At 48.5% G+C, this 26,290-nt stretch overlaps 3 protein-coding genes across 7 annotated transcripts; 2 read left to right on the top strand and 1 right to left on the bottom strand.

The window, feature by feature from the left end:
- The first annotated feature begins 1,365 nt into the window (after nucleotides 1-1,365).
- Nucleotides 1,366-17,388, top strand: tmem259 (transmembrane protein 259). Of its 5 annotated transcripts, XM_061778552.1 has the most exons (12): nucleotides 1,369-1,735; nucleotides 2,724-3,041; nucleotides 9,266-9,556; nucleotides 12,730-12,853; nucleotides 12,926-13,036; nucleotides 13,110-13,232; nucleotides 13,318-13,418; nucleotides 13,815-13,872; nucleotides 14,038-14,121; nucleotides 15,380-15,512; nucleotides 15,588-15,687; nucleotides 16,688-17,388. In XM_061778552.1, the coding sequence occupies exons 2-12, from the start codon at nucleotides 2,823-2,825 to the stop codon at nucleotides 17,180-17,182; spliced, it is 1,839 nt and encodes a 612-aa protein (XP_061634536.1). In that variant the 5' UTR covers nucleotides 1,369-1,735; nucleotides 2,724-2,822; the 3' UTR covers nucleotides 17,183-17,388. The 5 variants fall into 5 exon arrangements, with proteins under 5 accessions (XP_061634540.1, XP_061634535.1, XP_061634536.1 ...); XM_061778551.1 differs by having other exon boundaries at nucleotides 1,367-1,735; nucleotides 12,730-13,036; XM_061778553.1 differs by lacking the exon at nucleotides 2,724-3,041 and having other exon boundaries at nucleotides 1,370-1,735.
- Nucleotides 9,568-12,721, bottom strand: LOC133480487 (uncharacterized). The gene is made up of 2 exons (XM_061778596.1): nucleotides 12,362-12,721; nucleotides 9,568-12,087 (listed from the first exon to the last, which is right to left on the bottom strand). Exon 2 carries the CDS (start codon nucleotides 11,504-11,506, stop codon nucleotides 10,775-10,777), a length of 732 nt encoding a protein of 243 aa, XP_061634580.1. The 5' UTR covers nucleotides 11,507-12,087; nucleotides 12,362-12,721; the 3' UTR covers nucleotides 9,568-10,774.
- Nucleotides 17,389-17,524: 136 nt separating the features above from the next.
- plppr3b (phospholipid phosphatase related 3b) lies at nucleotides 17,525-26,288 on the top strand. The gene is made up of 8 exons (XM_061778549.1): nucleotides 17,525-19,087; nucleotides 21,280-21,367; nucleotides 21,435-21,620; nucleotides 21,709-21,835; nucleotides 22,776-22,965; nucleotides 23,059-23,116; nucleotides 24,285-24,458; nucleotides 24,564-26,288. Exons 1-8 carry the CDS (start codon nucleotides 18,963-18,965, stop codon nucleotides 25,806-25,808), a joined length of 2,193 nt encoding a protein of 730 aa, XP_061634533.1. The 5' UTR covers nucleotides 17,525-18,962; the 3' UTR covers nucleotides 25,809-26,288.
- Nucleotides 26,289-26,290: the final 2 nt, after the last annotated feature.

Genomic DNA, 26,290 nt, shown 5'->3' on the forward strand with positions numbered 1-26,290 from the left:
GCTCATCTCAACTCGCAAATATCAAAGTACTCAGAAACCCCAAACCAACACGGGTGTCCTTTCATACGTCTGAACGGATTTTATTATTTTTTTAATTATTATTATTGTTTGACATTGGTTTGTAAACTGTGATAGATCATTACCCCCACTTAATCACCTGTAATCATTACAAACAATCAAACAAAACATATATAGAGAGAGTTTTCCCCGTGCATGTGTGGGTTTTCTCCGGGTACTCCGGTTTCCTCCCACATCCCCAAAACATGCATGGTTGGTTAATTGAGACTAAATTGCTCGTTAGTGTGAATGTGAGTGCAAATGGGTTGTTTGCTTATATGTGGGCTGCGATTGGCTGGCGACCAGTTCAGGGTGTACCCCGCCTCTCACCCAGAGTTAGCTGAGATAGACCCCAGCACGCCTGTGAGGATAAGCGGTACGGGAAATGGATGGACGGATGGGTAATTACATTGTCCGGGGTTTGATAAGTCACATCCAATATGGCGGATGCTAAGCCGTATGGAGGCAGGGGACAAGCCGCTCGCGGAGGTGTCTACGTGTATACACGCATATGAAGAGAAGCCTCGGGAAAAGCCCGGGTAAGCTTTGTACCTACCTGACGGCCATCTTGGTGGGGGCGACGTTCCAATCAAAAGAAATCAGAACTAGCTAATTTTTCAACCATTAGGGTGACTTTTTTTTGTGGACGTCAATGCGTGTGCTATTATTACAAAACATTTGAAAGAAGAGCCCCAAAAATATTTTCTATGAAAGGTTGTTTGTTACTATGTGCCCTGCAATTGGCTGGCAACCAGTTCAGGGTGTACCCCGCCTCCTGCCCGATGACAGCTGGGATAGGCTCCAGCACGCCCGCGACCCTAGTGAGGAGAAGCAGCTCAGGAAATGGATGGATGGATGGTTATTACCAATTCCCTTGTTGTGATTGTGCAACAGTATGCAGCACAATGCGCAGAGATTCTTGTTATTTTCGTTTTCATGCTGCCTACAGACACGGAAATGCGCTGACCCCCCACTAGCTTTGCGTTGGCGTAGGCACGCGGCTCAAAGGGGCGCGTCGTATCAGCCTATTGGTCATATCTATGTGTGCATACTGTATGTATGACGTCATTATTCTTGCGATATTCCAAATCCAAATGTAGGCATTCAAAACCTCTTTTTTATTTTGAGGACGAAACCAGGCATGAGTAAAAAGCCGTTCGAACTTTTGTTTTATTCTATGTTAAATGTGTTTATTTAAATCCACCTGACTCCTCTTTTGCACTTCCTTTTGTTTTTATGACTATATTATCCGTTTGTTTTTGTTTTCTTGTAAATGAGGCTTTCAATAAAGGTTGTTTAAAAAAACATTCTGGGTAGCCGTTAAAGGTCCGGTTGTTTCCCGTACTTCCGGTTGGTCCGTAGCTGCTGCAGTCAGTGGAGTTCGCAGTTCGCACTTTGTTGCAAACAATCGGGGAACCTGTGCGTCTCGGGTGCGTTCTGAACATCTCCAAACATTAACGGCGGCGGCTCGTCGCTAGTTTTGCCTTCCGCGAAGCGCACTTGACTTGTTTCCGTCGCTCCGCGTGGCTAACGGAGACGGCTAAGATAAACGAAGCTAAGCGTGCTAACCGACGACCATCTGGTGTTGGACGGAATCTGCTCGTCTGTTTTCGTCTTCTGGTGAAAACGCCGAGAAGGGCTCTCCAACATGGGCTCCAATGGGCGCTGTCAGTAACGGGTACGTATCTTGCAGGCCTCGTTGGAACGTTGTTGCTGTGTTTGGAGGAGCTCCCGAGACGACGACATCCAGCTGCAGGATTATGTCGAGGCCCGAACTAGTTCCACTCTCATTTCCTGCTCCTCTTCACCCTCGAAACTTTGCACCAGCGTCCAGTCTCACACGTAAAAACAAACCCTTGGAATCGTATGCGTTGGTAGCAAATCTGAAAGTCGAGTGCTTGACTCGCAACGTTACGAGAGTTGTCAAAAGTGACAGTATGTCAAAAGGCTTTAACTTGTGGACCTTGATAGTCCCCTAAAATGTAGTGTTTGCCGAGCACGAATAAGTGGAATGATCTTTAACTTATTCCTGACTCCCGAATCACTAGAATTGACGAGTGACAAGCTTTCCCCGAATAACAGTCTTTTAAAATGTTGAGTGTGGTTGGAAAGGCCACTTCCAACCCGAGAACAACACGGCAATAATTTTGAAAATCGAATGATGGATTCCGGAGAAATTGAGTTTTTTTGTGGTGGGCGGGGGAGCATTTTTATGTGATTTTGCCAGTAGAAAAAAACACCTTCATAATGGAGTCAACTTGATTATTTCTCAACATTTCTCCTCGACTGTTTCATTCCGTTTGGTACTCTGGTAAGCCCTGACAGATCTTAGTTGAAAATATCCAACGTCTGGGGTGAAATTTGTGACAGTGATGTTTCAAATGGCGTCACATGCCCTAAAAACTCCACTTAAACAGCACAAATTACACATTGTTGGAGAGAAGAGCAGCAGAATCGGTCGCAAATTAATTTGTCCGGGAGGATTTTCGAGGCCTTTGAAGTGATCATTCTTTTTTACTGATTTATTTATTTTAATTCCACAAAGATAGCGGCCACTTGTGATGTTGCTCGTTTCAACGGTTTGACATGATGACTTGAAGATGAAGTACACTGTGGGAGTCGTGATCAATTTTCGTACTCGCTTGCTTATACTATTTGTGTTGTAGACCGAAGACGAGAAAAGCACGAGGAGAAGCCATGCTGACTTAGAATTGGCCGGCTGCAGTGACCTTTCACCCCTGCCCGTCGGCCTTCATCCAGAGACCATGTCTGAGAACCAGGCCAACAACAACAACGTCCCGCTCAACAACAATAACAATAACATGGGGCCCAACAGGATCCGCAACCCCAACATCAACCAGAACCCCCTCATTAACGTTCGAGACCGCCTCTTCCACGCCCTCTTCTTCAAGATGGCCGTCACCTATGCCCGCCTCTTCCCGCCGTCGTTCAGGAGGGTCTTTGAGTTCTTCGTGCTGCTCAAGGTGACTTCACTCCACCTTCCTACTCGCGTTCTGCATGTACATGAAAACAAACATTCGACTGCTAGCAACGTGACAAGTGCCCAACGTCTTTCTGGTATTTTCTCAAAAACATGGAATGAGCACTTCAAACACCTAAAAAATCCTCCAGAAAATAAATACATGCAGGAAAAACAATTGATGACTGACATAAAGAAGAAGAAGAAGAAGAAGAAGAAGAATCATCTTTTATTGTCATGAACATGCATGCACACGAAATTTGTTCTCTGCATTGAACCCATCACAGTGAACACATACACACGTTAGTGGAACACACTGGAGCAGGGGGCAGCTCAAGCATAAATGACATTCTATTGCTCTTCTCACCAATAATGTTCCTTTTGCACTATTTAAGTGGAGTGTTTAGCATAGGTGACGCCCTTTGAGTTTTGAAATGTCATTTTGATTCGTCCACTTGGAGAAGCCCTCAAAATGTTGGTCCGTATGAGCTTATTGGTGGATATTTTGTCACCAATCGGAAAAAGGCTTCCCCGTGATAGTAGACGACATGAAACGGTCTTGGAGATATGTTGAGAAACAATCAACTTATTCTGTTTTCCTCATTTTTGGACCACAGTTTCTATTGACGATTCCCCAAAAAGGCATTTTTTTCCCATCTGTTTTCAAAATTCAAAAGTGGCCGTTCCGATCGCACACAACATTTTGACAGACTGCCATTTTTGGCAAATCTTGTCACGTTGCTACAGTGTTACAGATTAAGTGGTTTACAAACCTGAATTTCACATACAAGCTGGGGGAGACACTCCTCCATGCCTACCCCCCTGAAAAACATATTTGATGTCGGTGGTGGTAAACGGTCACATTCTTGTTGACCAATAGAAACGTCCACGGCAGTCAGTGAGCTAAAGTCCTCTTTCTCTTTAGTTTGGCACTTACTTGCTTATGTCGAACAGCTCGCCACTAGCAGCTGATTAGTTGTTAACTTGCACTACTGCCAATCATGATCCGGACCTTTCTCTGCATCATCTTGACAAGTTTACCACCCTGCTTTCTCCGGCGCAGCCTCACCCACGTGTCGGACCTCAACTGGAGTCTTCCATCCAGCTTGGCAGTCAAGCCGGCCGGCCATCAGCCAGTGGCCGATGCTAGCTACTCCTCCGCTAACGTGGCGCCCCTAACATGATGGACATTTGTGATTTATCAAAGGGGAACTAAACCCAGAATGAAAAAAAACCCAAAAGAATATGTTGTATGCGCATGTACTGGTAAAAAAAAAAAAAATGCTATTTTGACGAATATTGTGTTTGTTACATAAGAATTACATCAAGGTAATAGAGGCGCCATGTTTGTCGAAACGTCATTAGCCGCAGACCTGCAGTGATGACCGAGCGCTAATAGAGGGCAACCTGCTACCACAGCGCTCAATTGAACTGTCAGGCTCAGCAGTGTCCATCACGATTGAATCTTCTGTTTTGTTTTGTTTTTTGACAATAATGAGTGAAAGTAATTCAGTTAGATACATTTGAGTAAACCTGCTTTGTCAAAATGGATGGCTGTAACGCCCTGGTAGGAACTGCAACTGTGGCAGCAGCAAAGGTTTTGCCTTTGATAAGTGCGAGCAGCTAGCCGGCAGTCGCTAATGCCGAAGCGCCGGTGCCCTACTATATAGTGATGCACTGAAATTTCAGCTGCCAAAATGTTTTAGCTGAAAATAGCCCAAAAGTGCGTTTTCGGTTTCAGACCGAAATACGTTTGTCACCGAAATAAAACAGCCGAAATAGCATGTTGTTTATTGTTGCTAACTCATAGCTTTGCTGCGGCTGACGCTTAAGGGTTGCACTTCATAGTTAAAGTATTTGCTATTAAAAGCAATGCCCATTGAGCTTTGCTATGCAGTCGAATTGACTGGAACGTCATTATTTTACACACTGCCTACAATCACGGTTTGATAATGACATAGTTGTGCACCGTAAACCATAAATGTGTTAAATAAGGCACACATTTAACTGGTAGTTACATAAACACACATTAACGTGTCCTTTCCTATGTTCGAAAGGAAGCATCTTTTTACCTCTTTCTGACCGGATGATGCATTCCACAAAGGTTAAGGAAAGGTGGTATAAAGGTTATATAATACTGTCGCTGGTTAGAAGATTTGACTTACCGGAGAGTACGTATGACACGCGATAAAAAACGAAGATGCTGATTGGCCGAAGACTAGATCTGTGTATCGCCGTTCGATTGCTATTCCTTACAGTTCCTGGATGTCTGTCACAGCTAATTTGAAATTGAATTTGTCAAACTGAATCTGAAATGATCAAACTGAATGTGAAAATATATAATTAGAATTTTCATTGCAGATGAAAAACTACCATCATTTCTCGTGTATAATGCGCATTTTCCCCCCTAAAATTTTTCCAAAATCAATGGTGCTCATTATACATAGATATAGGGGAAAATGTATTTTCTAAAATGGTTTACATTTTATATATGTATGTCGCCATCTAGAGGTTATGAAAAAGCGGTACACGTTCATTTCAATATGCCACTGCCACCTAGAGGTTAAGAGAAAGGTGTACACTTTCATTCCAATATGCCGGCGCCACCTAGAGGTTATGAAAAATGTGTAGCCTATACTTTCATGCCAATATGACAGGGGTACATATGACTGCATAATATGTACAGTTGTGCTCATAAGTTTAAATAACTTGGCAGAATTTGCTAAATATGTTTTTTTTTTTTTTTAATACGACTGATGACTGAACAACAAGCATCATTAATTTCTTTATGGCTATGTTTTGTTTGATGATGATGCTTTTATGAAATGCTTGACAGTTTAATTTGAATCCCATTAAAATAAAACTAAATGTTTCGCCTGGCCCTTCATCTTTTCTTTAAAGAATTGTACCCATCTTACAAATTCTGCCCGGGTAATCAAACATATGAGCACAACAGGGTGTTTTCTCATTTACGAAATAAAAGTAGGGCTGTGAATTTCAAAATAAGAGCAAGTAAATAAAAAGAAAGCATTACATGTTCAAATAAAATCCTTAACTTCTGAACAATTATTTGAAAAGACTAACACAATACAGATAATACTTCGTTTTGATCATATGGGTAGAAGCAGAATCATCCATTGTAAAAATGCATTACACACAGGTAAAGGGTTTTCCAGAATTTTGAGGTCAACTTTGGGGGTGCGTATTATACACGGGTGCGCATTATACACTTGAAATTACGGTACATTCACTTTCAAGTTTATTGGACTTCAATTTCAAATTATACTAGTCAGAATTTTTTTTTAAATGCAATGTTTCAAACTAAACAATGCAAATTCAAATTATGTTGTCAAATTCAATTTTTGAATGCAATTATTCAATTGTAGAAATTCAAATTCAAATATAAATCATTCAAATTCAGTTCCTGCTGGCACATATTTCAGCCCATCCAAAACCGCAAAATAAGTGATTGGGTGGTACAGTACACTTCTCACATAGCTTTGGCTGGAACCGAGTAATAGTGACGATTAGCCATCAACTTTGAAGAGCAAATCATCAGGCAAATTAGTAAGTGTTATAGAGGAAAGCACTGAAATATACTATAACGCTAGACAGCTGTCTGTCTGTCTGTCTGACTGAAAGGGACAATGCACATTAATGAACACCAGTACAATACTTGTGTAACTATGCTGAAGTTAGCATACAGCTAATTTACATTCTTAGTCCCTTGGCAGGTGACTTAGAACATAGACAGGACATATCAACAAGTACAGAAAATCATTCAAAAAGTCACAATTTCTCATGAAAACAGAGTGTAAGATGCCTAACTTATGAGTGCAAGTTATAAAGTTCTTTCAGTACTTTTCAAGTGCTACAGTTTCTAGTTATTATTTATAAAGAAGTAACTTGGAACTGAAATTGCAGGAAAGTCCCGATGTGTTGGTGCTCTCCTGCCGCTTGGGGACGAACAAGACGTAAGAACTATCGAAGTGCTGACGGAGATACATTCACTCACTCATTCATTATATACATATTAAATACACAGTTAAAGACAGGTCAAAAAGCTTACAGGCTCAATACTGTACATGCAATGCATGTCTACAAGTATGGAAAGGATTCAGATCGCCTTAAAAGTTTTCGTTCTGTTATATTGCAGCCATTTGCAAAAATCAATTGTTTCCCTCATTAATGTGCACACAGCACCCCATATTGACAGAAAATAACGGAATTGTTGAAATTGAAAAAGACAAACTGAAATATCACAGGGCCATAAGTATTCCGAGCCTTTGCTCAGTATTTGGTAGAAGCGGCCTTTGGAGCTCACACAGCCAGGAGTCTTGTTGGGAATGATGCAACAAGTTTTTCACACCTCTGCCATTCCTCCTTGCAGATCCTCCCCAGTTCTGTCAGGTCGGATGGTGAACGTTGATGGACAGCCATTTTCAGGTCTCTCCAGAGATGCTCAATTGGGTTGAAGTCAGGGCTCTGGAACAGTCACGGAGTTGTTCTGAAGCCACTCCTTCGTTCTTTTAGCTTTGCGCTTAGGGTCATTGTCTTGCTGGAAGGTGAACCTTCGGCCCAGTCTTTGGTCCCGAGCACTCTGTGGAGAAGGTTTTTCGTCCAGGATATCCCCGTACTCGGCCGCATTCATCTTTCCTTCGATCGCAACCGGTCGTCCTGTCCCCGCCGCTGAAAAACACCCCCACGGCATGATGCTGCCACCGCCGTGCTTCACTGTTGGGACTGGATTGGACAGGTGATGAACAGTGCCTGGTTTTCTCCATACTTAGAATTAAGGCCAACAAGTTCGAGCTTGGTCTCATCAGACCAGAGAATCTTCTTTCCCACCTTCTTTGAGTCCTTCTGTTGTTTTTTTAGCAAACTCCATGCGGGCTTTCACGTGTCTTGCACTGAGGAGAGGCTTCCGTCGGGCCACTCTGCCATAAAGGGCTGCAGCGATGGTTGACTTTCTAGAACTTTCTCCCGTCTCCGGACTGCATCTCTGGAGCTCAGCCACAGTGATCTTTGGGTTCTTCTTGACCTCTCTCACCAAGGCTCTTCTGCCCCGATCGCTCAGTTTGGCCGGACGGCCGGCTAGTAGGAAGGGTTCTGGCCGTCCCAGACGTCTTCCATTTCACGATGATGGAGGCCACTGTGCTCTTAGGAACCTTAAGTGTAACCTTGGCCAGATCTGTGCCTTGCCACAATTCTGTCTCTGAGCTCTTCAGACAGTTCCTTTGACCTCATGATTCTCATTTGCTCAGACATGCACTGTGAGCTGTAAGGTCTTCTCTAGACAGGGGTGTGGCTGTCCTAATCTCGTCCAATCAGCTGGACTCCAATGAAGGTGTCGAACCATCTCAAGGATGATCAGAAGAAATGGAAATAGCACCTGAGTTCAATCTATGAGTGTCACAGCAAAGGGTCTGAATACTTATGGCTGTGTGATCTTTCAGTTGTCTTTTTTGAATAAATCTGCAAACATTTCAACAATTCTTTTTTTTTTTTTTTTTTTTTTTTTTCTGTCAATATGGGGTGCTGTGTGTACATTCATGAGGACAAAAAATGAACTGAAATGATTGTAGCAAATGGCTGCAATATAACAAAGAGTGAAAAATTGAAGGTGGTCTGAATACTCTCCGTGCCCACCGTATGTAGATGTAGATCGTATATCGTCGATCGTCCTGTCCTTCCTTCACAGGGTGCAGCACTGCTGCCCCATACAACACTCCAATTTGTGTCATCGTGTACTCGGCATACGATGATTGACTTTCCTCCTCTTTATTACAGCTAATGTCCTGTCTTTTGTTGTCTTCTCTTCCTAAATTATTTAGTCATCTTGTCACTATCTCTCCCCTTTGTTTTTTTCTGTCTTAGTTTTGTCCGACTAAAATTTTCAATTCAAAATCCATCAGAATACAGAGAACCACAGTGGCAGTTTCAGTTTAAGAAATCCGCTGTGTTTGGGCACAAAAAGGATACAGATCCTCCTTTCTGCTCGACCGAACAGCTGAACAGGACGAATTAAAAAGAAACTATATTTTGTACACACCTGTTCAACTCATGAGCCCTTCCTACCTGAATAGAGATGTGACGCAATACAATGGTGACATCTGTCAACTGAGTAGGCCACATTCAAATACACGAAATGGCCCATCGAGGCACTGTCAATCTGAGATGTTCGGATTCAAATGATATTCTGAATGTGTGTGCTTTTGTCATCGTCAGGCGCTCTTCGTCCTCTTCATCCTGGCCTACATCCACATCGCTTTCTCTCGCTCGCCCATCAACTGCTTAGAGGGCGTGAGGGAGCGCTGGCCTCGTGACGGCATCCTGCGCGTGGAGATCCAGAGGAACTCCAGCCGGCCGCCCGTCTTCCTGCAGTTCTATGACTCGGAGGAGGAGGGCGGTGGTGGCGGAGGAGCCATTGCTGGTCTCAGTCTGGCAGCGCTCCAAGAGGAAGAAGACGACGAAGATGAGGAGATGATGCTGGACATGATGGACAACAGCTCAGTGCAGGTAAGGAGAGGTCCCGATGGAAATCTGCTGGATAGAATCAGAATCATCTTTATTTGCCAAGTATGTCCAAAACACACAAGGAATTTGTCTCCTGTAGTCGGAGCCGCTCGAGTACGACAACAGACGGTCAATTTACAGAACACTTTGGAGACATAAAGACATTGACAAAAAACAATTGGGCAAAAAGATGCAGAGTCCTCTAGCACTTAGAGCAGTTGTTTTATCTGTGACAGACTCCACAAAGAAAGATGCAACATCTGGCATTTAACAGTTTTGGTCGTATTGTGTGTGGTGTGCTCTGATAATAACAACACAGAACACCACACACACAAAGAGTTTGTTCAAAGGCCAAACTTAAAATCTCTCGTGATCAGGTGATCTCACGAAACCAAAGAAGAAGAAACGCTTCCGGCTTTGCGGCAATGTTTCCCAAATGTTCCCGAAGGTTGCTGCAGCTGGGAGCCTTATAAAATGCTGTTGTCCTCAAAAAAAAACACTTGCTGTGGGAAATACTTCTTGCCGTCTGGGGAGCCTACCGTATTTTCACGACAATGAGTTCGCACCGTATGAAAAGGCGTAGTCTCAGTTACGGGGTCTCTTTCTGTATTTAGGCATAGGCATGGTAAAACATGCGCTAGCTTAAAACATATGCTAGCATGCATGCACGCTAAAACAATGTCTTTAAAAAGGCAGCGGGAGCAAAACTGAGTTCGGTTGTACTTTATTGAAGTATTTAACAATGTTACTCGCGTTATTTTTTTGATTAATCCTCCTCCACAAATCCATCAAAGTCCTCATGTTCTGTATCCCAAATGAACAGCCGGCCGGGCAAGTTCTCCAACAAACACGCCGGGTTCCCTCTCGTCATTGTCGGAGTCGGTCTCGTTGCCGGGGGGGGGGGGGGCTGTTCGGGAATGACGCCGGCTTCCACGAAAGCTCGGACAACGGTCAAAGCGGATACCTCGGCCCAAGCATCCACAATCCGTTCGCATAGGGTGGCGTAACTCGCCCGGCCTTGCCTCCTAGTCTTAGTAAAGCTGTGTTCGCCATCTGTCCTCCATCGCTCCCACGCCGCTCGCAACTTGACTTTGAACGCCCTGTTTACACCGGTCCAGCGGTTGGAGTTCCTTCGTCAAGGATCCCGGAATGATGGCAAGCTCCGAGTTCATTTGCTGCACTTGATTTTTCACAGTGGCTGTGAGATGGGCGCGCGTGGAGTCACAGATCAACGGGGACGGTGACGCGTGGAAAAAACCCATCCGGTCTCTTTACGTACACCTCGCTCAGCCACTCTCTCATTTTCCCCTCGTCCATCCGGCCCTTTTGATTGGCCTGCACGATGACTTCGGCTGGAAACTTTTCCTGAGGCGGCGTCTTCCTCTTAAACATCACCATCGGCAGCAGTTTCTGTCCAATACCACGGCAACCAAGCACAACAGTAAAAGCCGACTTCTCGTGCCCCGTTGTGCGTATCGCCACCGTGGCGGTCCCCTTCTTCTCTACAGTGCGGTTCACCGGGATGTCGAAAGTGAGCGGCACCTCGTCCGTGTCGGTGATGTGGTCGGGCCGGATGCGTTTGTCGGCCATCTTTTTACTGCAGTCGCAGCGGAAGATGGCCAGCTGTTCCTTGTAATCCATCGGAAGTTGCCGCGCCACGGTAGTCCTTGCCCGGAGGGATAGATGGCGCCGTTTCATAAAACGAAAATGTTGGATTTTCATTTCTTCTGCAAGCGTTATTGCCCTCAGTCGAATGGTGAGTGGAGAGACGCTTCTCCCGGCTAATCCATTGCTCGAGTTGGTCTTCCAACCCGGCCCACCTCGCCATGTTTCCGCGGAAACTCCGCTTCGTCTTCTTGACTCGGCGAAGCTCGTTTTCCTGCTTCCTCCACTTGCGAACCGTGGATTCGTCGATCTTGAATTCTCTCGCGGCTGCTCGATTCCCATGTTCATCCGCGTAACTGACAGCTTGCAGTTTCAACTGTGCTTCGTAAGTGTGTCTCTTCGTAGGTGCCATTTTCGGGGGTCCTTAGCCAAACGATGCACATACCGGGGCTATATACCTACTGGGGGCGTGTCTTTAGCGTCCTCCTTCACGCGCACCCTCCCCCCTTTACGTCCGCATGCTGTCCTCAGCCACGTTCGCGGCAGGAAATGCTCCGAGTCGGTCAAGCGGAGGGAGCGCTCATCCCACAACAACATTTATAGATTTTGGAACTCGGTGCACACAAAAGGCGCCCCGTCCATTTTGGAGAAAATGCAAGACTTTTGAGTTGTGAAAATACGGTACTTTTATACAAAGAAAAGACATGAAACAACCGGAAACGGAAAATATGCAGAAAAATGGTGCTTTCCAGTAAAAGTTCAACTCATGATGAATCCAAACGTTCTGGCTTCGTATGCCATTTTGTCAGTTCTGGATACTTAGTGTCTTTTCTCCGATTCTCAGGACGGGCTGCAGGTGTTCATCAGTGAGGCGACTCCTCTGGGATGTTTTGTTAGTATTCGTGCAGCTGCTCACACAGATATGTGCTCTGAATGTTAAAATAGCATATTCAGAATCAGAATCATCTTTATTTGCCAAGTATGTCCAAAAAAACCACACAAGGAATTTGTCTCCGGTCGTGACCCAGAAGGTTTAGTGTGAGAGACCGTAACGGGAAGCGCGGGTCCCGGATTTTGACAATGTGCGAGTACGGCAATTGCTCTAAAGGACAGTAAATAGTCGAGAGCCCTAATTTGGTTGATAAGAAACAGACACAACATGCGCGTTGGCGCCGCGTCGTGACAAAGCCACGCCTAACCTACCTGTTGTTGGCCAAGGCCGCTGTAGACACAGCGCTGTCTGTAATTATCCACGCTGTTTCACCTGCACTCGGGACTCTCCTCATCACCATCTGACTTTGAAACTACGACTTGTTTGACCTGTTTGGAAATTGTCTGGCACATTTGCAGTCCTCCTGTTTTACGAATTACTTCCATTTCTTTATTTGCCAGCAGTGCCCGTGCAGTACAAAATCTCTGGTCCGATAACGTGGCGGTCAGAAGTTTTTGAGTTTTGACCGAGGTGGCTGCTTTTCCCGATCGAATATGCTGGAAAAACCCAGGACCGTATAAAGCTCATAATGTAACTTCACATGCAAGTCGAAATCGAAGTCCAAATTTCCCCCCGCCAGTTTGAGCTGGACCTGGAGCCTCGTCTGAAGCCGTCTCTGATCGGACGGGCGGGAGTAGTCGAGGGAGGAGCGGGAGGCGGGGCCAACGACAGCCGGGACGTTTCCTTCAGTCACATCGCCAAAGGTAGGCTGTGGCATAACGGCAAGCTCCGCCTCCCCGCCGCTCATCATCACGCTCGACGCTTTCATTTTGCAGCCTGGCCGCAGGAGGAGTACATGGTGGAATATTCCCTGGAGTACGGCTTCCTCCGTCTGTCGCAGAGCACGCGGCGGAGACTCAATATCCCCGTCATGGTCGTCACTCTGGGTGAGATGCGGTCCCGCGAGAAGCGGCGTGACGGTAAACGTCGTTCGACGCTAAACGCCGCTTTGCCTTTCAGATCCCACCAAGGACGAGTGTTTCGGCGACAGCTTCAGTCGCTTCCTGCTGGACGAGTTTTTAGGTTACGACGACATTCTGATGTCCAGCGTCAAGGCGCTGGCGGAGAACGAGGAGAACAAGGGTGACGGACGGAGGACAAACGGCAATCAACTGATGCCAAAGATCATGTGACCCCTTGTGATGTCATGGCGTGTGCTTGTGCGCAGGCTTCCTCAGGAACGTGGTCTCCGGAGAACATTACCGCTTTGTCAGCATGTGGATGGCCAGAACCTCCTACCTGGCCGCTTTTGTCATCATGGTCATCTTTGTAAGCCTTCCAGTCTTCTCCAGTCCATTCCAGTCCACGCCATTTCATCCCGGTCCATGCCAGTCTGTCCCAGTCCATCCCAGTCCACGCCAGTCCACGCAAATTTAGTTAACTTTGTCTTACTGGATTGACTGTCTTGTTATAACATCAGCACTTTACTTTGGATTTTTCTTTGGGCTCAAACATGAACACAAACACGTTTAAAAACAAACACAAAATTGACTAGACAATTGTGGATACATGCTGTACCCATATTGTACTCACTTTTTATTTCGTTTCAATTCACTTTTTTCGTGGAGACTGCTGAGTCCCACTTTGATGAGCCCCAATGTTGTTTGTTGTCTGCGAGCGCTGGTGGCGCACGAGTCCCGAGTTGACGTTTGTGCTCTTTTTCAGACTCTGTCCGTGTCCATGCTGCTCAGATATTCGCACCACCAGATCTTCGTCTTCATTGGTCAGTTGCTTTGTATAATAAGGGTCTTGCCATGGAATAGAAGTACACTGACACACACACAACAAACTCAGTCTTCCAACTCCTCCAAGAGTTACATGAGCAAGTCCAAATATTAGGAAGAGCTCTCAATATAACGCAGTTGTCTTTGTTTGACGTGTGTCTCAGTTGACCTCCTTCAGATGTTGGAGATGAACATGACCATCGCCTTCCCGGCAGCCCCCCTGCTCACCGTCATCCTCGCCCTCGTCGGTCAGTTCACTTTTTGTCGTCGTGTCGCGCTGAGGTTCAACTTGTGGGTCTTGCTCCGAGATTGGCTTGATAGCATATCCCCCGTTTAACGTTCTCCAGCAATTTTCTGAACTTATCGTTTGAGCCTTTCCTCATGTTTTCAAGCACGTTTGAACTTATTACAAGACACTTTTGAAAGTATATCTGCACACCAAAAAGGAGGCAAAGAGTGCAAGATGTTTATTTCTCACTCCCAGTTACTCCCAAAGTAACCATTTGGAATGAAACATTGTATATTTAAACATCAAATTGTTCACCCTAACCCTATAATTATGAAAGCCCTGCTAATGTTAACATAAAGTGAAACGGGAAACGCCATAGACGGGCTAACAGAAGTCAGCGTCGATGTTATGGTTATTCTAAACCTTGGAACAATTGGAACCAGTAGTTAAAAAATAGTAATCTGGATCAGAATGATTTAGATTCTGTAATCCCTTTTCTCCTGTCCTGGATCAAACTGATCTCGCAGGGATCTGGTATTTCAAATAACTTTCAATGTGAGCTGGATACCACAAGATCAGGATTACCAAATCCAGATTTGAGATCGTCGATCCGGCCCACTTGTATTTTTACCCTTCACCTGTTGCCTATTCAAGTTGCCTTCCGCACGAAAGAATGTTCTCAGTCGCGGCTTTTCCACCAAAACGCACTTGGGAATTTGCTGTAGAAGCAATTCAAAGTAGCTCGGACGACTAAAGAGTCTTATGTCAGGTGAAGATGTTCATTTTACTCGGGTTTATGCAGTTGTTGACGAATGATGACTTGCGTAGCCCAGTGGTTCTCCTTGTCACACACTAAGTACCACCAAGTATCACCATCGTGACTGACATTCAAATACAGTAGTGTAGTGGGCCCAGGCTGCCGTATGCTTAGTTAGGACTCATGAGCCTGAGGCAAGTGAATCCTCACTAAGCATTGTGGCATGAACTGATGAAGCCTGCTCAGATGAGAGGCAAAACGTCTTCAATTTCCCTGAGGATGAAAGGAGAATGAGAAACGGAGCGGAAGTATTAAACAAATCTTTGAAGTGTTGGTATGTCCCAAATGTAAAAAGCCCTCAAAAACAGGGGTGACTGATGAATGGCGATGTAGCGAAAGGTCACAGCAGTAATCAGAATCCCAATCATCTCTCGTTCGAGTACGACGACAGAAAAGGGTGGCTAGTTATCCGGTCATGCCGGGACATTTTTGTTTTGCTGATGTTGCTTTCTGTCGTCAGGTATGGAGGCCATCATGTCAGAATTTTTCAACGATACCACGACGGCCTTTTACATCATCCTCATCGTGTGGTTGGCCGATCAATACGACGCCATCTGCTGTCACACCAACACCAGCAAACGCCACTGGCTGAGGTGAGTCACCTGACGTCCCGGCGGCCACGCCCCGCGGTCCCTTCTCGCCCAATCGTGCTCCTTTTTTTCTTTCAGGTTCTTCTATTTGTACCACTTTGCCTTCTACGCATATCATTACCGCTTCAACGGCCAGTACAGCAGCCTGGCGCTCGTGACTTCCTGGCTCTTCATCCAGGTCAGTCGGCAACTTCACGTATCCCGCACGGGTAAGATTGAGCCGGGCCCGGCGGGGCGGTACGGCCGCTGTTAGCCCTTGGTGCAAGTATTTGCCCAAGGTCGCTGTGCTTCAGTTACTGTCCTGTAAATCGCTCAGTCGCTAGAAAAAGCCACGTGACAAGACTTGCCCCAAGTGAAGGGCCACTTCGACCTGACCAATTCAGTGAGAATTTAGAAAATCGGATGATGGCTTCCGAAGAAATTGAGGGTTTTGTTTTTGTGTGTGTGTGTGTGGGGGGGGGGGGGGGGGGGGCGGGGAATGTGGGGAAGGTTTTTGTGTGACAGAAAATATGCTGAAAGTGTTTAGAAAAAAGGGTAAAAAATGTGTGGTGTCGTCACCGGGCGCTCGGGAGATGACTGGGGCTGTCCATTCAAGGAGTGCCGGAGGTATGTTCACGTCATTTCAACACCGCTCACAAGCAGGCACCACAACTACATGTAGCCAGCTAACGCTAGCACTAACATTTGCATGGAAACAAGCTAGCGTTCAGTTGAATCATGCTCTAAAGCTTCGGTAAACATCGGGAATAAATGTTGTCAACGGCGAGCACGGGAGGTGATGCGCCTTTGCTATACGCAGTCCTATTGGTCGACGTCAATCTGCACTGGCGGGGAGCTGCTGTTCATATTTTACACTTCCCGGAAGATTTCATGCTAGACTTCTCATTTCGGCGCCGTAGCGCTACCGTGGGGCCAAATCGTTTGTCGTAGATTATGTCACGCTACGAGACGTTTTGCTGTTCCTGACAAAATGTTTCTTGCGCGATCAGAGAAATCAGCCACAATAGCAAATCGGGCTAATAACTGGGCTAAAATGCTGTCGTCTGATCGAGGCATTACTCTTGCACAACACCCAAATCGGACCGTGATCGTTACATCGTTGTATTCTGTATTGTATTGTATTGTATTGTATTTGGGTCCTTTTTCCTACTGGAACTGAATTTTATGATGTGGCGCAGCACTCCATGATCTACTTCTTCCACCACTACGAGCTGCCCGCCATCTTGCAACAGATCCGCATCCAGGAGATGCTCCTGCACAACCAGCAGGCGGGGCAGGCCGACCACACGGCGCTGCAGGACAGCCTCAACAACAACAACGCTGCCGGCGGACCTCCGCCGGAGCCCGCCAGAGCCGCCGCTCTCCAGCCGCAGCTCGAGAGTCCGCCGGTCGCTTCCGCCGGCGAGGTGCGCTCGGAGCTCAACTGGGTGGCTCAGACAGCCGCCGTCATCACAGAAGCGCTGGCGTCCTCCGGCCAAGAGGAGGCGGCAAACGCCGACGGCGGCGAGCTGGCCGACTTCTGGGTGGGAGAAGGAGGGGCGGGCGGCGAGGGGGGAGGGGCTAGTGGAGAAAGAGAACCTTCGGTGGCGGCGGGAAGCGCCGTCACCCTAATCTGCCCCCCCGCCCAAACAGACTGCAAAGCGCAGCAGCAGAGCTCCTCCCACATGTCCTGAGGCGACGCGATGTCGTCGTCCCCCATCACACAAAGCGGAAGACAATAGTCCAAAATAATCAATTGGCTGCGCTGAAGAAGGCCTGATTAAGCGCTTTCGGAAACAAGTCGCGTGACCTCGTCACGTGACCTCGTCACCTATGTGTAATCATGACTTGACGTGCTTTTAGTTTGAATAAAACACAAAGTTGTTGTTTGCCTTCTGAACCTTGTCTGATCACGTCAGCCTAAATGGGTGTGGTCACTGCACTGGAGGTGGCGGGCGGAGTCAGCCAGCTGTCACTCAAACGTATTGAAGCAGGACTCGAGAGGAAAGCGTGCTTTTTGTCTTTTTCCACACAAAATGGCCACAAGTGCATTCAAATGTATTGAAACAGGACTCAAATGATGCGCACGGCTTTTTTCCCACCCGATACTTTCACCTTATTGTCTGGCAGGCACGTGCACACACATTTTTGGGGACAGGTTCTCCAGCCAAAAACGGTACCCATTGCCAAAATGTTTCATTGTAAGAAAAAATGAATGATATCATTATTAACATGAGGTGAAGGGAGGCTACAGTGGATATAAAACGTCAACTCACCCACGCTCAAAATGATTTGTTTTAGGGGGCCGGTGGCAAGCTTATGTACAATACTCACAAGGACTCAAATTCTCCATCAGTTCTCAATACCGCTTCTCCTGTTCAGGGTCGCAGGGTGCTGGAGGCTATCCCGGTCACCGCTGCGTCGCAGGGCACGGCAAGTTTATTTGTTCCACCCTTAATCACAAAAGACTCTCAAAAGGGATTCACGGGCAATGATTGACGAGGTCCCCTAATGTAACCCTGCAATTCGGCCAAGGAAAACTCAAGAAAACTTGAGAAGGGATGTCGAGTGGGCAACGTTTAGCACATAGGCTGGTGCTGTACAATGTCAATTTCCATGTCAAGATGCTGTACAATGTTCATTAAGATGGCATTAGAGTCCATTTAAAGAGGGTTAGGTAAGGTTAGGCTGGCCCATACCAGAGACCACCAGAGACCACTGCCAATTAGAAAATGCTCAAGAGCCTGCGGACTTCTTTCTGGCTCTCCGAGTCACCGAAAGACCAGCGTTTTGCAAGCGTAGGTTTCGGGAGGGAACGTATAGTACAACTAAGTCAGCGAGATAAGAGGGTGCTCACCCGTGTAATACATCTCAAGTGGACCAGGACCCACTGCAAGTTGGCCAAAAAGGGGTAACAGTCTTGCTGCAGCGTTTTGCGCGAACTGCAAGCTTTTAGTCCGAGATGTGGGAAGGCCAGAAAGCAGCTTGCTACGATAGTCTGAGGCAAGACGTAGCTATAATGCGTGGGCACCAGCGGATAGGGTGGGCCTATCGTGGCGATATTGCAAAGATGAAAAAATGGATTTATAGACACCAACAACCAGAACTCAACACATGTACCCTTACCCCCCCCCGCAGATTTTCTGGTTGAGGGGGGTGCTGATTGAACTTCAATCCCCATCATGAAATTGTCAAGGGGGGGGCTAATGGAACGTCGCTTCAACCCCCTAAAATAGGGTTAGTGACGCCACTGGGCTGCAGCAAAAGGCCCTTTTTCATGCAGGTGCTTGAGCGCAACCTAGTGGCCATGTGTGCACCTGATTGTTGTCTTTCAATCGGACACATTTGGACTCACACTAAATCTATTTGTCTTTTCTTCAACTCTGTTATGTCAAAGGAATTTTTTTTTTTTTCAATTTGGATTTTGTCGTCTGTGACGTCACGATTTTCAACTCTTACCTGGACATCTAGCACATGAATGTCAAACACGCACGCACAGAATTCGCACACGCCTTTCGCGCACGCGCACATTTGACGCCGCAGCGCGCGGGAGCGTGCGTCTTCATTTTCGCAAAGACTGCGGACAAGACGGAAGCCAGGTGAGCTCTCCCTTCTCTCCTTTTGTCGTCTTGCGTTTTTGTGTTCAAGGTGACAGTCCAACATCTGATCAGGTGAGGCGCGTGCGTGATGGGCTTTTCACTGCATTCTCATTCTCACTGCACCATGCGCGCCCGCGTGTGCTTATGACACCGTGCTCAATGAGAAAATGATTTCTCTTAAAAGAGCACATTTATTTTTGATGACACACGGTTGAAATTTGCAAAAGTAATTAGCTTGGGCGGTGGGCCACGCCCCCTCTGCCGTGCACGTTTAACTTCCAATGTGTGCGTGTCTCGTGTGTGGCGTGAATGCATTAATATGTGTGTATCTGTTGTGTGTGTGTCTGTGTGCAATACGTGTATACGGCATGATGGAGTGTTCTCGGGCGGGGGTTATATACGTGTGTCTACGTCTATGTACTGTATTGTATATGCAGTATAAATCAATATATATATTATCCATGCATTTTGCCATACCTCTTCCCTTCACCGATCTCAGCTGACTTTGGGCGAGAGGCGGGCTACAGCAAACCCCCTCCATCGCGAAGGGTTAAATCCGCGATATAGAAATTCATTCATTTTCCTTCATCTTCCGTAGCGCTTATCCTCGCTCGGGTTGTGGGCGTGCTGGAGCCCATCCAAGCTGACTCTGGGCGACGATGCCTATTCAAAAACATTTGACATTATTTGTTGTTGTTGTTGTTGCTTTAAATTGTTTTATTGTGTCTTCAAACACACATTTAAACCAAACAACCGTTCGCGCATTCAGCCGCTTGGGTTGATCCGGGATCTTCTTCTTTCGGTCCCGACCCGCAGCTCGTGACCCTAGGTGAGGGTAGGAACGTAGATCGACCGGTAAATCGAGAGCTTCGCCTTTGGGCTTAGCTCCCCCTTTACCGCAACGGACCGATACAAAGTCCGCATCACTGCGGACGCCGCACCGATCCGCCTGTCGATCTCCCGTTCCGTTCTTCCCTCACTCGTGAACAAGACCCCGAGGTACTTGAACTCCTCCCCTTGGGGCAGGATCTCATCCCCGACACGGATAGGGCACGCCACCCTTTTCCGACCGAGGACCGCGGTCTCAGATTTGGAGGTGCCGATTCTCATCCCGGCCGCTTCGCACTCGGCTGCGAACCGCTGCAGCGAGAGTTGCAGATCACGGCTCGATGTAGCCAACAGAAGCACGTCGTCTGCAAAAAGCAGAGATGCAATACCGAGGCCACCAAACCGGACCCCCTCTACGACTCGGCTGCGCATTGAAATTCTGTCCATAAAGGTTATGAACAGAATCGGTGACAAAGGGCAGCCTCGGCGGAGTCCGACCCTCACCGGAAACGAGTCCGACTTACCGCCGGATATGCGGACCAAACTCTGACTCCGGTCGTGCAGGGACCGAACAGCCCGTATCAGGGGGTTCGGTACCCCATGCTCCAGAAGCACCCTCCACACGACTCCCCGAGGGACACGGTCGAACGCCTTCTCCACACACACACGTATACGCACAAATATGTGCGTATGACCCGGTTGCACAAATTGTGCACGGGAAATCAAAGGCTCCTGTTTCTGGTATTAAAAGTCGGTGGGTCAAGATGTTTGCACCCAAAGGTGGAAACATGTCACAAATCAGACAACAGAGATCAAAGATGCAACTTGTGTCATCATTAACAATACCATATTAACCCTGCTCATCCAAAAACCTAGGTATTGAAATTGTTATTTTATGATTATTTGATTTGATTTTTTCTCGGTGAGCACGTTTGCGGGTGGAAATCCGACCTCGGCTGTGTGTAGTTTGCATGTTCTCCCCGTGCCTGCGTGGCTTTTCTCCGGGTACTCCGGTTTCCTCCCGCATCCCCAAAACATGCATGCTAGGTTAACTGAAGACTCTAAATTGCCCTCAGGTGTGAATGCGTGCACGAATGCTCGTTTGTTTCTATGTGCCCTGCGATTGGTTGGTTGTGGGCGTACCCCGCCTCTCGCACCCAGAGTCAGCTGGGATAGCCAGCGACCCACGTGAGGAGAAGCAGTTGAGAAAATGGATGGATTTTTTGCCCCCACGTCTGCTTGGTGAGTCGCGGTGCGGCGCCCAAGCTCCCTCTACTGGCCGGCCGACACGAGTGTCTCGCGTGCTTCATGTCGGGAGTGTCATGTCCAATATGTCACGCTTGCATGCGTATCGTGTGTTCCAGGATGATGATGAGTTCGCCGTCAGACAAGATGAAAAAAAAATGGTCCAAGGACAGTCTCACTCTGTTGCCATGTTTCTACTTTGTCGAGGTACCCACGCACGCACGCACGCACGCACGCACGCGAACGCACCCGGTTAACGTGAGTTGTCGTGCAGCTCCCCATCGTGGCGTCGTCCATGGTGTCGCTGTACTTCCTGGAGTTGACGGACGTGGTGCGGCCTCCGCGAGTGGGCTTTCGCTGTCACGACCGCGATCTCAGCAAACCCTACGTGGACGGAGGGGACGAAATGATTCCGCTGCTCATGCTGCTCAGCCTGGCGTTCGCCGGCCCGGCCGCCTCGGTACCCTCGGCCGCGTCCCCGCGGTGAGCGACCGACCGCGGCCTTCTCCTTCCCTGACCCGTTCCGTTGTGATTGTGTGTGGCGGCAGATCATGTCGGCGGAAGCTTTCCTTTACTTCCTGCAGTCCCGAATCAAAGGACGGCGAGCGGAAGGCAGCATCAACGCGGGAGGCTGCAACTTCAACTCCTTCTTGAGGAGGACCGTCCGCTTCGTGGGTATGACCACGTGCCGCACAAGGACTGGCCTCCGTACACCTGCAGTACCTGCTCAGAGGCGCAAGTCAACTAAGCACCTGCTTTGGGCCTTGCGACCACTAGGGGCCCCCAAGAGCAATTAACGGTCAACAGAGTAGAGTAACGTGAAAAACATTTCATGTTTGATTAAGGTAGTCCATTTAGAGTTTTTTAAACTAAAGCCTTTGCACACCCGCGTCTGTCGTGTGGAGATTCAATGCATTATTTCCTAGTCGCGATACGATCGATTGATTAGCTTTTGAAACGATTCAAATCAATGTTTTCGTCCGGAAGGCTAACTAGCCAAGGACAGATCGATCCGATTAGATCGTAGGAATAGAAATCCATTCGTCGATATCACGAATGAAGTTAAAAAGCACGGATTTTACGCGCTTGCTGGATTCCCCCGAAATCATCAGCACGTGCGATAACCTTTCCGGAGATCGGTAATCGGTTTGTTTGCCTCTTCCGCTACACTTGCAATTCTATCATTTTCGGCTTCATTTTGCGCTTGCGGTGCCCTCCTAAAGAAACCGTCAGAGCTACCCGAAGCGCAAAAGCCTCTTTTAAATACGGCGCTCTCCACCTCTTTGAGCCCCGTTGCCATCAGCCAGCGTACACGATCTGTGAAGCGGAAGTGAACACGCAATTTCGTGCTGTTCGCTATTTGAGATCTCCATGCTCTTCATGCGTTATCACTCGGAATTTTGTGTCAATCGACCCCGGTTCCCTCTCAGACTAATATTTTATTTCTAATTTCGTCCTTCTAATCCCTCCAAGGGAAATTCAACAACGAATGATCAATAATCCAACGTATCGGAGGCTATAGAGACTTTTGTTGCTCGCGCTGGCTGCCCCCTGATCCGCCCTGATCCAGTCGTGTGCTCCACCTGACCCACCCGCTCTCCCTCCGTGCTATCAGGCGTGCACGTGTTCGGTCTCTGTGCGACGGCGCTGGTCACTGACGTCATCCAGCTGTCGACGGGTTACCACGCGCCGTTCTTCCTCACCGTGTGTAAGCCCGACTACAGCCGCGTCTCCTGCGACGCCGACGCCTACGTCACCAAAGACATCTGCTCCGGACACGACCGGCACGCGATCGCGGCCGCCAGGTGCGCCGCTAACGCCGCGTGTTTTTCCACTGCAACGTTTCCGTCAGCCGACACCTCGTCACTGATTCGTCTTCCTCTTTTCTCCCTGGACAGGAAAACCTTCCCGTCGCAGCACGCGACTCTGTCTGCTTTCGCCGCGGTCTACGTTTCCGTAAGTTTTTGGACATTGGTATGTCGCCATACCGAAAATTGGTACTGATGCGTACCGGTATCGGTTGAAATGTGAAAGGCACCCATCCCTATCGATTGAACATTTTTATCTACTCTATAAAATGTATTGGTTAAATGTCGGCATTGTGTATGCTTCTATTTGTATGAAATGTAAAGGAAAACCCAGTTAATATATTGGGGGTAAACAGAGGTAATGGTCGTCAGGATCAAACAGAATATCATCATCCGAGTTAAAAAGAAAAATACTTGAAACACGGGGGATTGGCTCATCACCACAGACGAGAGTTGAATGAGGGCACGCCACATAGGACGGGCTGAACACAAACCGGGAAGGAAATCCAAAGAGCTTGATAAGACGATGAGGCGCGTGGACAACGTCACCAGCTGTGATGGGCTGACAAGACGGGTGCAGGTAAGGGAGGCAGAGGAGTGTGATCCCCCTGTAGTCGGAACACACCCTCCGGTCCCCCTTCTTAAAAGGTCTGCCAATCCAGAGGCACTGTCCCCGATGTCCACGCGATGTTGCAGTGGCGTGTCAATCAGGACAGCCCTACAACATCCAGAGCCTTGAGGAACTCCGGGCGAATCTCATCCACCCCCGGGGCCTTGCCACCGAGGAGCTTTTGAACCACCTCGGTGACCTCGAACCCAGAGATAGGAGAGCCCGCCTCGGAGAACCCAGACTCTGCTTCCTCATGGGAAGGCGTGTCGGTGGAATTGAGGAGGTCTTCGAAGTATCCTCCCCACCGGCTCACAACGTCCCGAGTCGAGGTCAGCCGCGCCCCGTCCCCGCTATACACAGTGTTGATGGCGCACGGCTTTCCCTTCCTGAGACGCCGGATGGTGGACCAGAATTTCCTCGAAGCCGTCCGGAAGTCTTTCTCCATGGCCTCACCGAACTCCTCCCATGCCCGAGTTTTTGCTTCAGCGACCACCAAAGCTGCATTCCACCAACAACACATATAGGCAAATACAAGAGAAACCAAAACATAAATAAAAACAGATCCTGAAAGAGGAACCACAGACAATTAAGCAGCGACTAGCGACATTGTCATCATCGCTAACAAGCGTTAGCATGCTGGCCAAGCCAAGCCAAGTCAAGTCAAGTCAGAAGAAGCTAACTGTTCTGTGTGTCCCCTCCACGGCAGATGTATTTCAATTCCACCATCTCAGACAGCACCAAGCTGCTGAAGCCCGTCTTGGTGTTCTTGTTCGCCATAGCCGCCGCGCTGACCGGCCTGACTCAGATCACGCAGCATCGCAGCCACCCCGTCGACATTTACGTGGGCTTCCTGATCGGAGCCTTCATCGCCGCCTACCTGGTGAGTTCAACACGTTTTTAGCTGCTCACCGTGAGATCGACCTGGGATTTTGTTACCAAGACAACCACGTATGCTGCATTTTTGAAGCTGCCGATTCTCCTGCAGGCTTTTCACGCAGTGGCCAACTTCAAGTCTTCTGACATCACTCTAGCCCCGCCTCTTCCGCCCACCCTGGACGACCCTTTGCGAGCACTGACCGAGCGAGGGCACGAGTCGGTCTATAACAAGGGCCCCGCCTCTGCCTCTGAGAGCAATGACGAGATAGTGGCGACCCCGGGACCCCTGGAGCGCTTGGACGGCATGGGGCCCCTTCAGAGGGAGGTCGCGTCCATGGGGAGCCTGAAGAGGGCCAGCGTAGATGTTGAGCTGATGGTGCCGCGGAGTCCCATGGCCAAGGAGACGATGCTGACCTTCAGCAATACTTTGCCACGGACCAGCATCAATGTCAGTGACGGAACGCCGGCTCCGGTCCAGCCTGTCCAGCGGCGTCTGAAGACGGTCCACGTCCCGACGGACCCGGTCTCATCGCACCGCCTGTTGTCAGAATGGAAGCAGAAGTCTGTGGAAATGCGGGCCCAGAGCGCAGTGGGCGAGAACAGCGACGACAGCTCAGAGGCGGCTAGGGACGACCGAAGCTCACCTGTCCTCGTCTGCCAAGTGTGGTCTGGCAAGCCCGCTTCCAGTCGTAACCCGACTCCTCCTCCGGGAGGTGCCAAAGCCGTGGTGACGCCTAGACCGCCTCAGATCCCCGAAGCGGGACCGCCTCCTGTTTCACCGAAGAGCACCTTGGCCCGTGCCAAGTGGTTGGCCATTCGAGAGAAGACCAACCAGCCGCGACTGGTTCAGGTGGTCGCCGTGTCCAAGCAGCAAGGCCTCCTGGCGTCCCTGTCCTCGGGTGAAAAACTGTCAGAAAGCGCCTCCGCCTGTTCCGGAAGCTCCTCCGCCCCGCCCTCTCTGCGCTACCGGCCGGCCAGCGAGAAGCAGCGCGACGCGATCCTCACCGTGGACGCCCACGCCTCTCACCATCCTCTGGCCCAAACCCCCCTGAGTCCCTGGGAGTTGGCCGGGGCCGACCCCCGTGACGCGTATGACTTGAACAGCCACCAGCGAGGAGATTCTGCCGCCTGCGGCAGCAGTTTCCGGCCGCGGCGGTCCGCCGGCGGCGCTTCTGAACCGGCGCACCCGATGCACCCGCCGCCTCAGATGCAATTCGAGGTGCTGACGGACACGCAGCGCAAGGAAATGGCAACGAGACGCAAGACGGCCCTGGTTCTTCTGGAGCGAGATGCTCACCTGACTAATGAGGAGAATCACTTCAACAGTTTCCAAAGGCGCAGAATGAAGGATTAGTCCAGTGACCTATTTTGAAAAAGCCTCCAATTTGGAGGCAGGCGTGCCTGTAATTGTAATGCAGTCGCAACAATTCATCAGTTGATTCTTATTCGTCACTTTGTTGAGCAGTGGGTGGGGCTGGTGAAGACCTCACGCTGATTCATGGTGCTAACCATAGACATCCGTGCGTAGACGCAATATTGAGTGCTGAATCACGGCGACCTCGCCGCCATATTGGATGTGGAAGAGTGGAGCGATCGCAGATGAGATGAGAGCAGTCGTCGTTCACGTCGCAACCGTTTTACACTCAAAGCCAGATCTCACGCGACTAAGACTGAACCGTGGCTTTTCGCAACAATGATGATTTAGAATACATCAAATACACTCACATATGCTTTGCATACAAAGTCGATGGCAATAACAGACAGGCCGAGCGTCGTTTCGATCACGCAATCGGCTGATTTTGCAGCTCATGCTCTGGACGGACAATGAAGACAAAG

The sequence above is a fragment of the Phyllopteryx taeniolatus genome, chromosome 7 (assembly GCF_024500385.1).
Source record: "Phyllopteryx taeniolatus isolate TA_2022b chromosome 7, UOR_Ptae_1.2, whole genome shotgun sequence".
Lineage (NCBI taxonomy): Eukaryota > Metazoa > Chordata > Actinopteri > Syngnathiformes > Syngnathidae > Phyllopteryx > Phyllopteryx taeniolatus.

Bases quoted from the DNA above. Each gene is read 5' to 3' on its own strand.
- tmem259 (XM_061778551.1), top strand. From the start codon at position 2,823: ATGTCTGAGAACCAGGCCAACAACAACAACGTCCCGCTCAACAACAAT. The intron at 13,037-13,109 runs GTGAGATGCGGT...TTTGCCTTTCAG, and splicing joins CGTCATGGTCGTCACTCTGG to ATCCCACCAAGGACGAGTGT. The intron at 15,513-15,587 runs GTGAGTCACCTG...TTTTTCTTTCAG, and splicing joins AGCAAACGCCACTGGCTGAG to GTTCTTCTATTTGTACCACT.
- LOC133480487 (XM_061778596.1), bottom strand. From the start codon at position 11,506: ATGAACATGGGAATCGAGCAGCCGCGAGAGAATTCAAGATCGACGAAT.
- plppr3b (XM_061778549.1), top strand. From the start codon at position 18,963: ATGAATGTCAAACACGCACGCACAGAATTCGCACACGCCTTTCGCGCA. The intron at 21,368-21,434 runs GTACCCACGCAC...GTTGTCGTGCAG, and splicing joins CATGTTTCTACTTTGTCGAG to CTCCCCATCGTGGCGTCGTC. The intron at 21,621-21,708 runs GTACCCTCGGCC...GTGTGGCGGCAG, and splicing joins TCGCCGGCCCGGCCGCCTCG to ATCATGTCGGCGGAAGCTTT.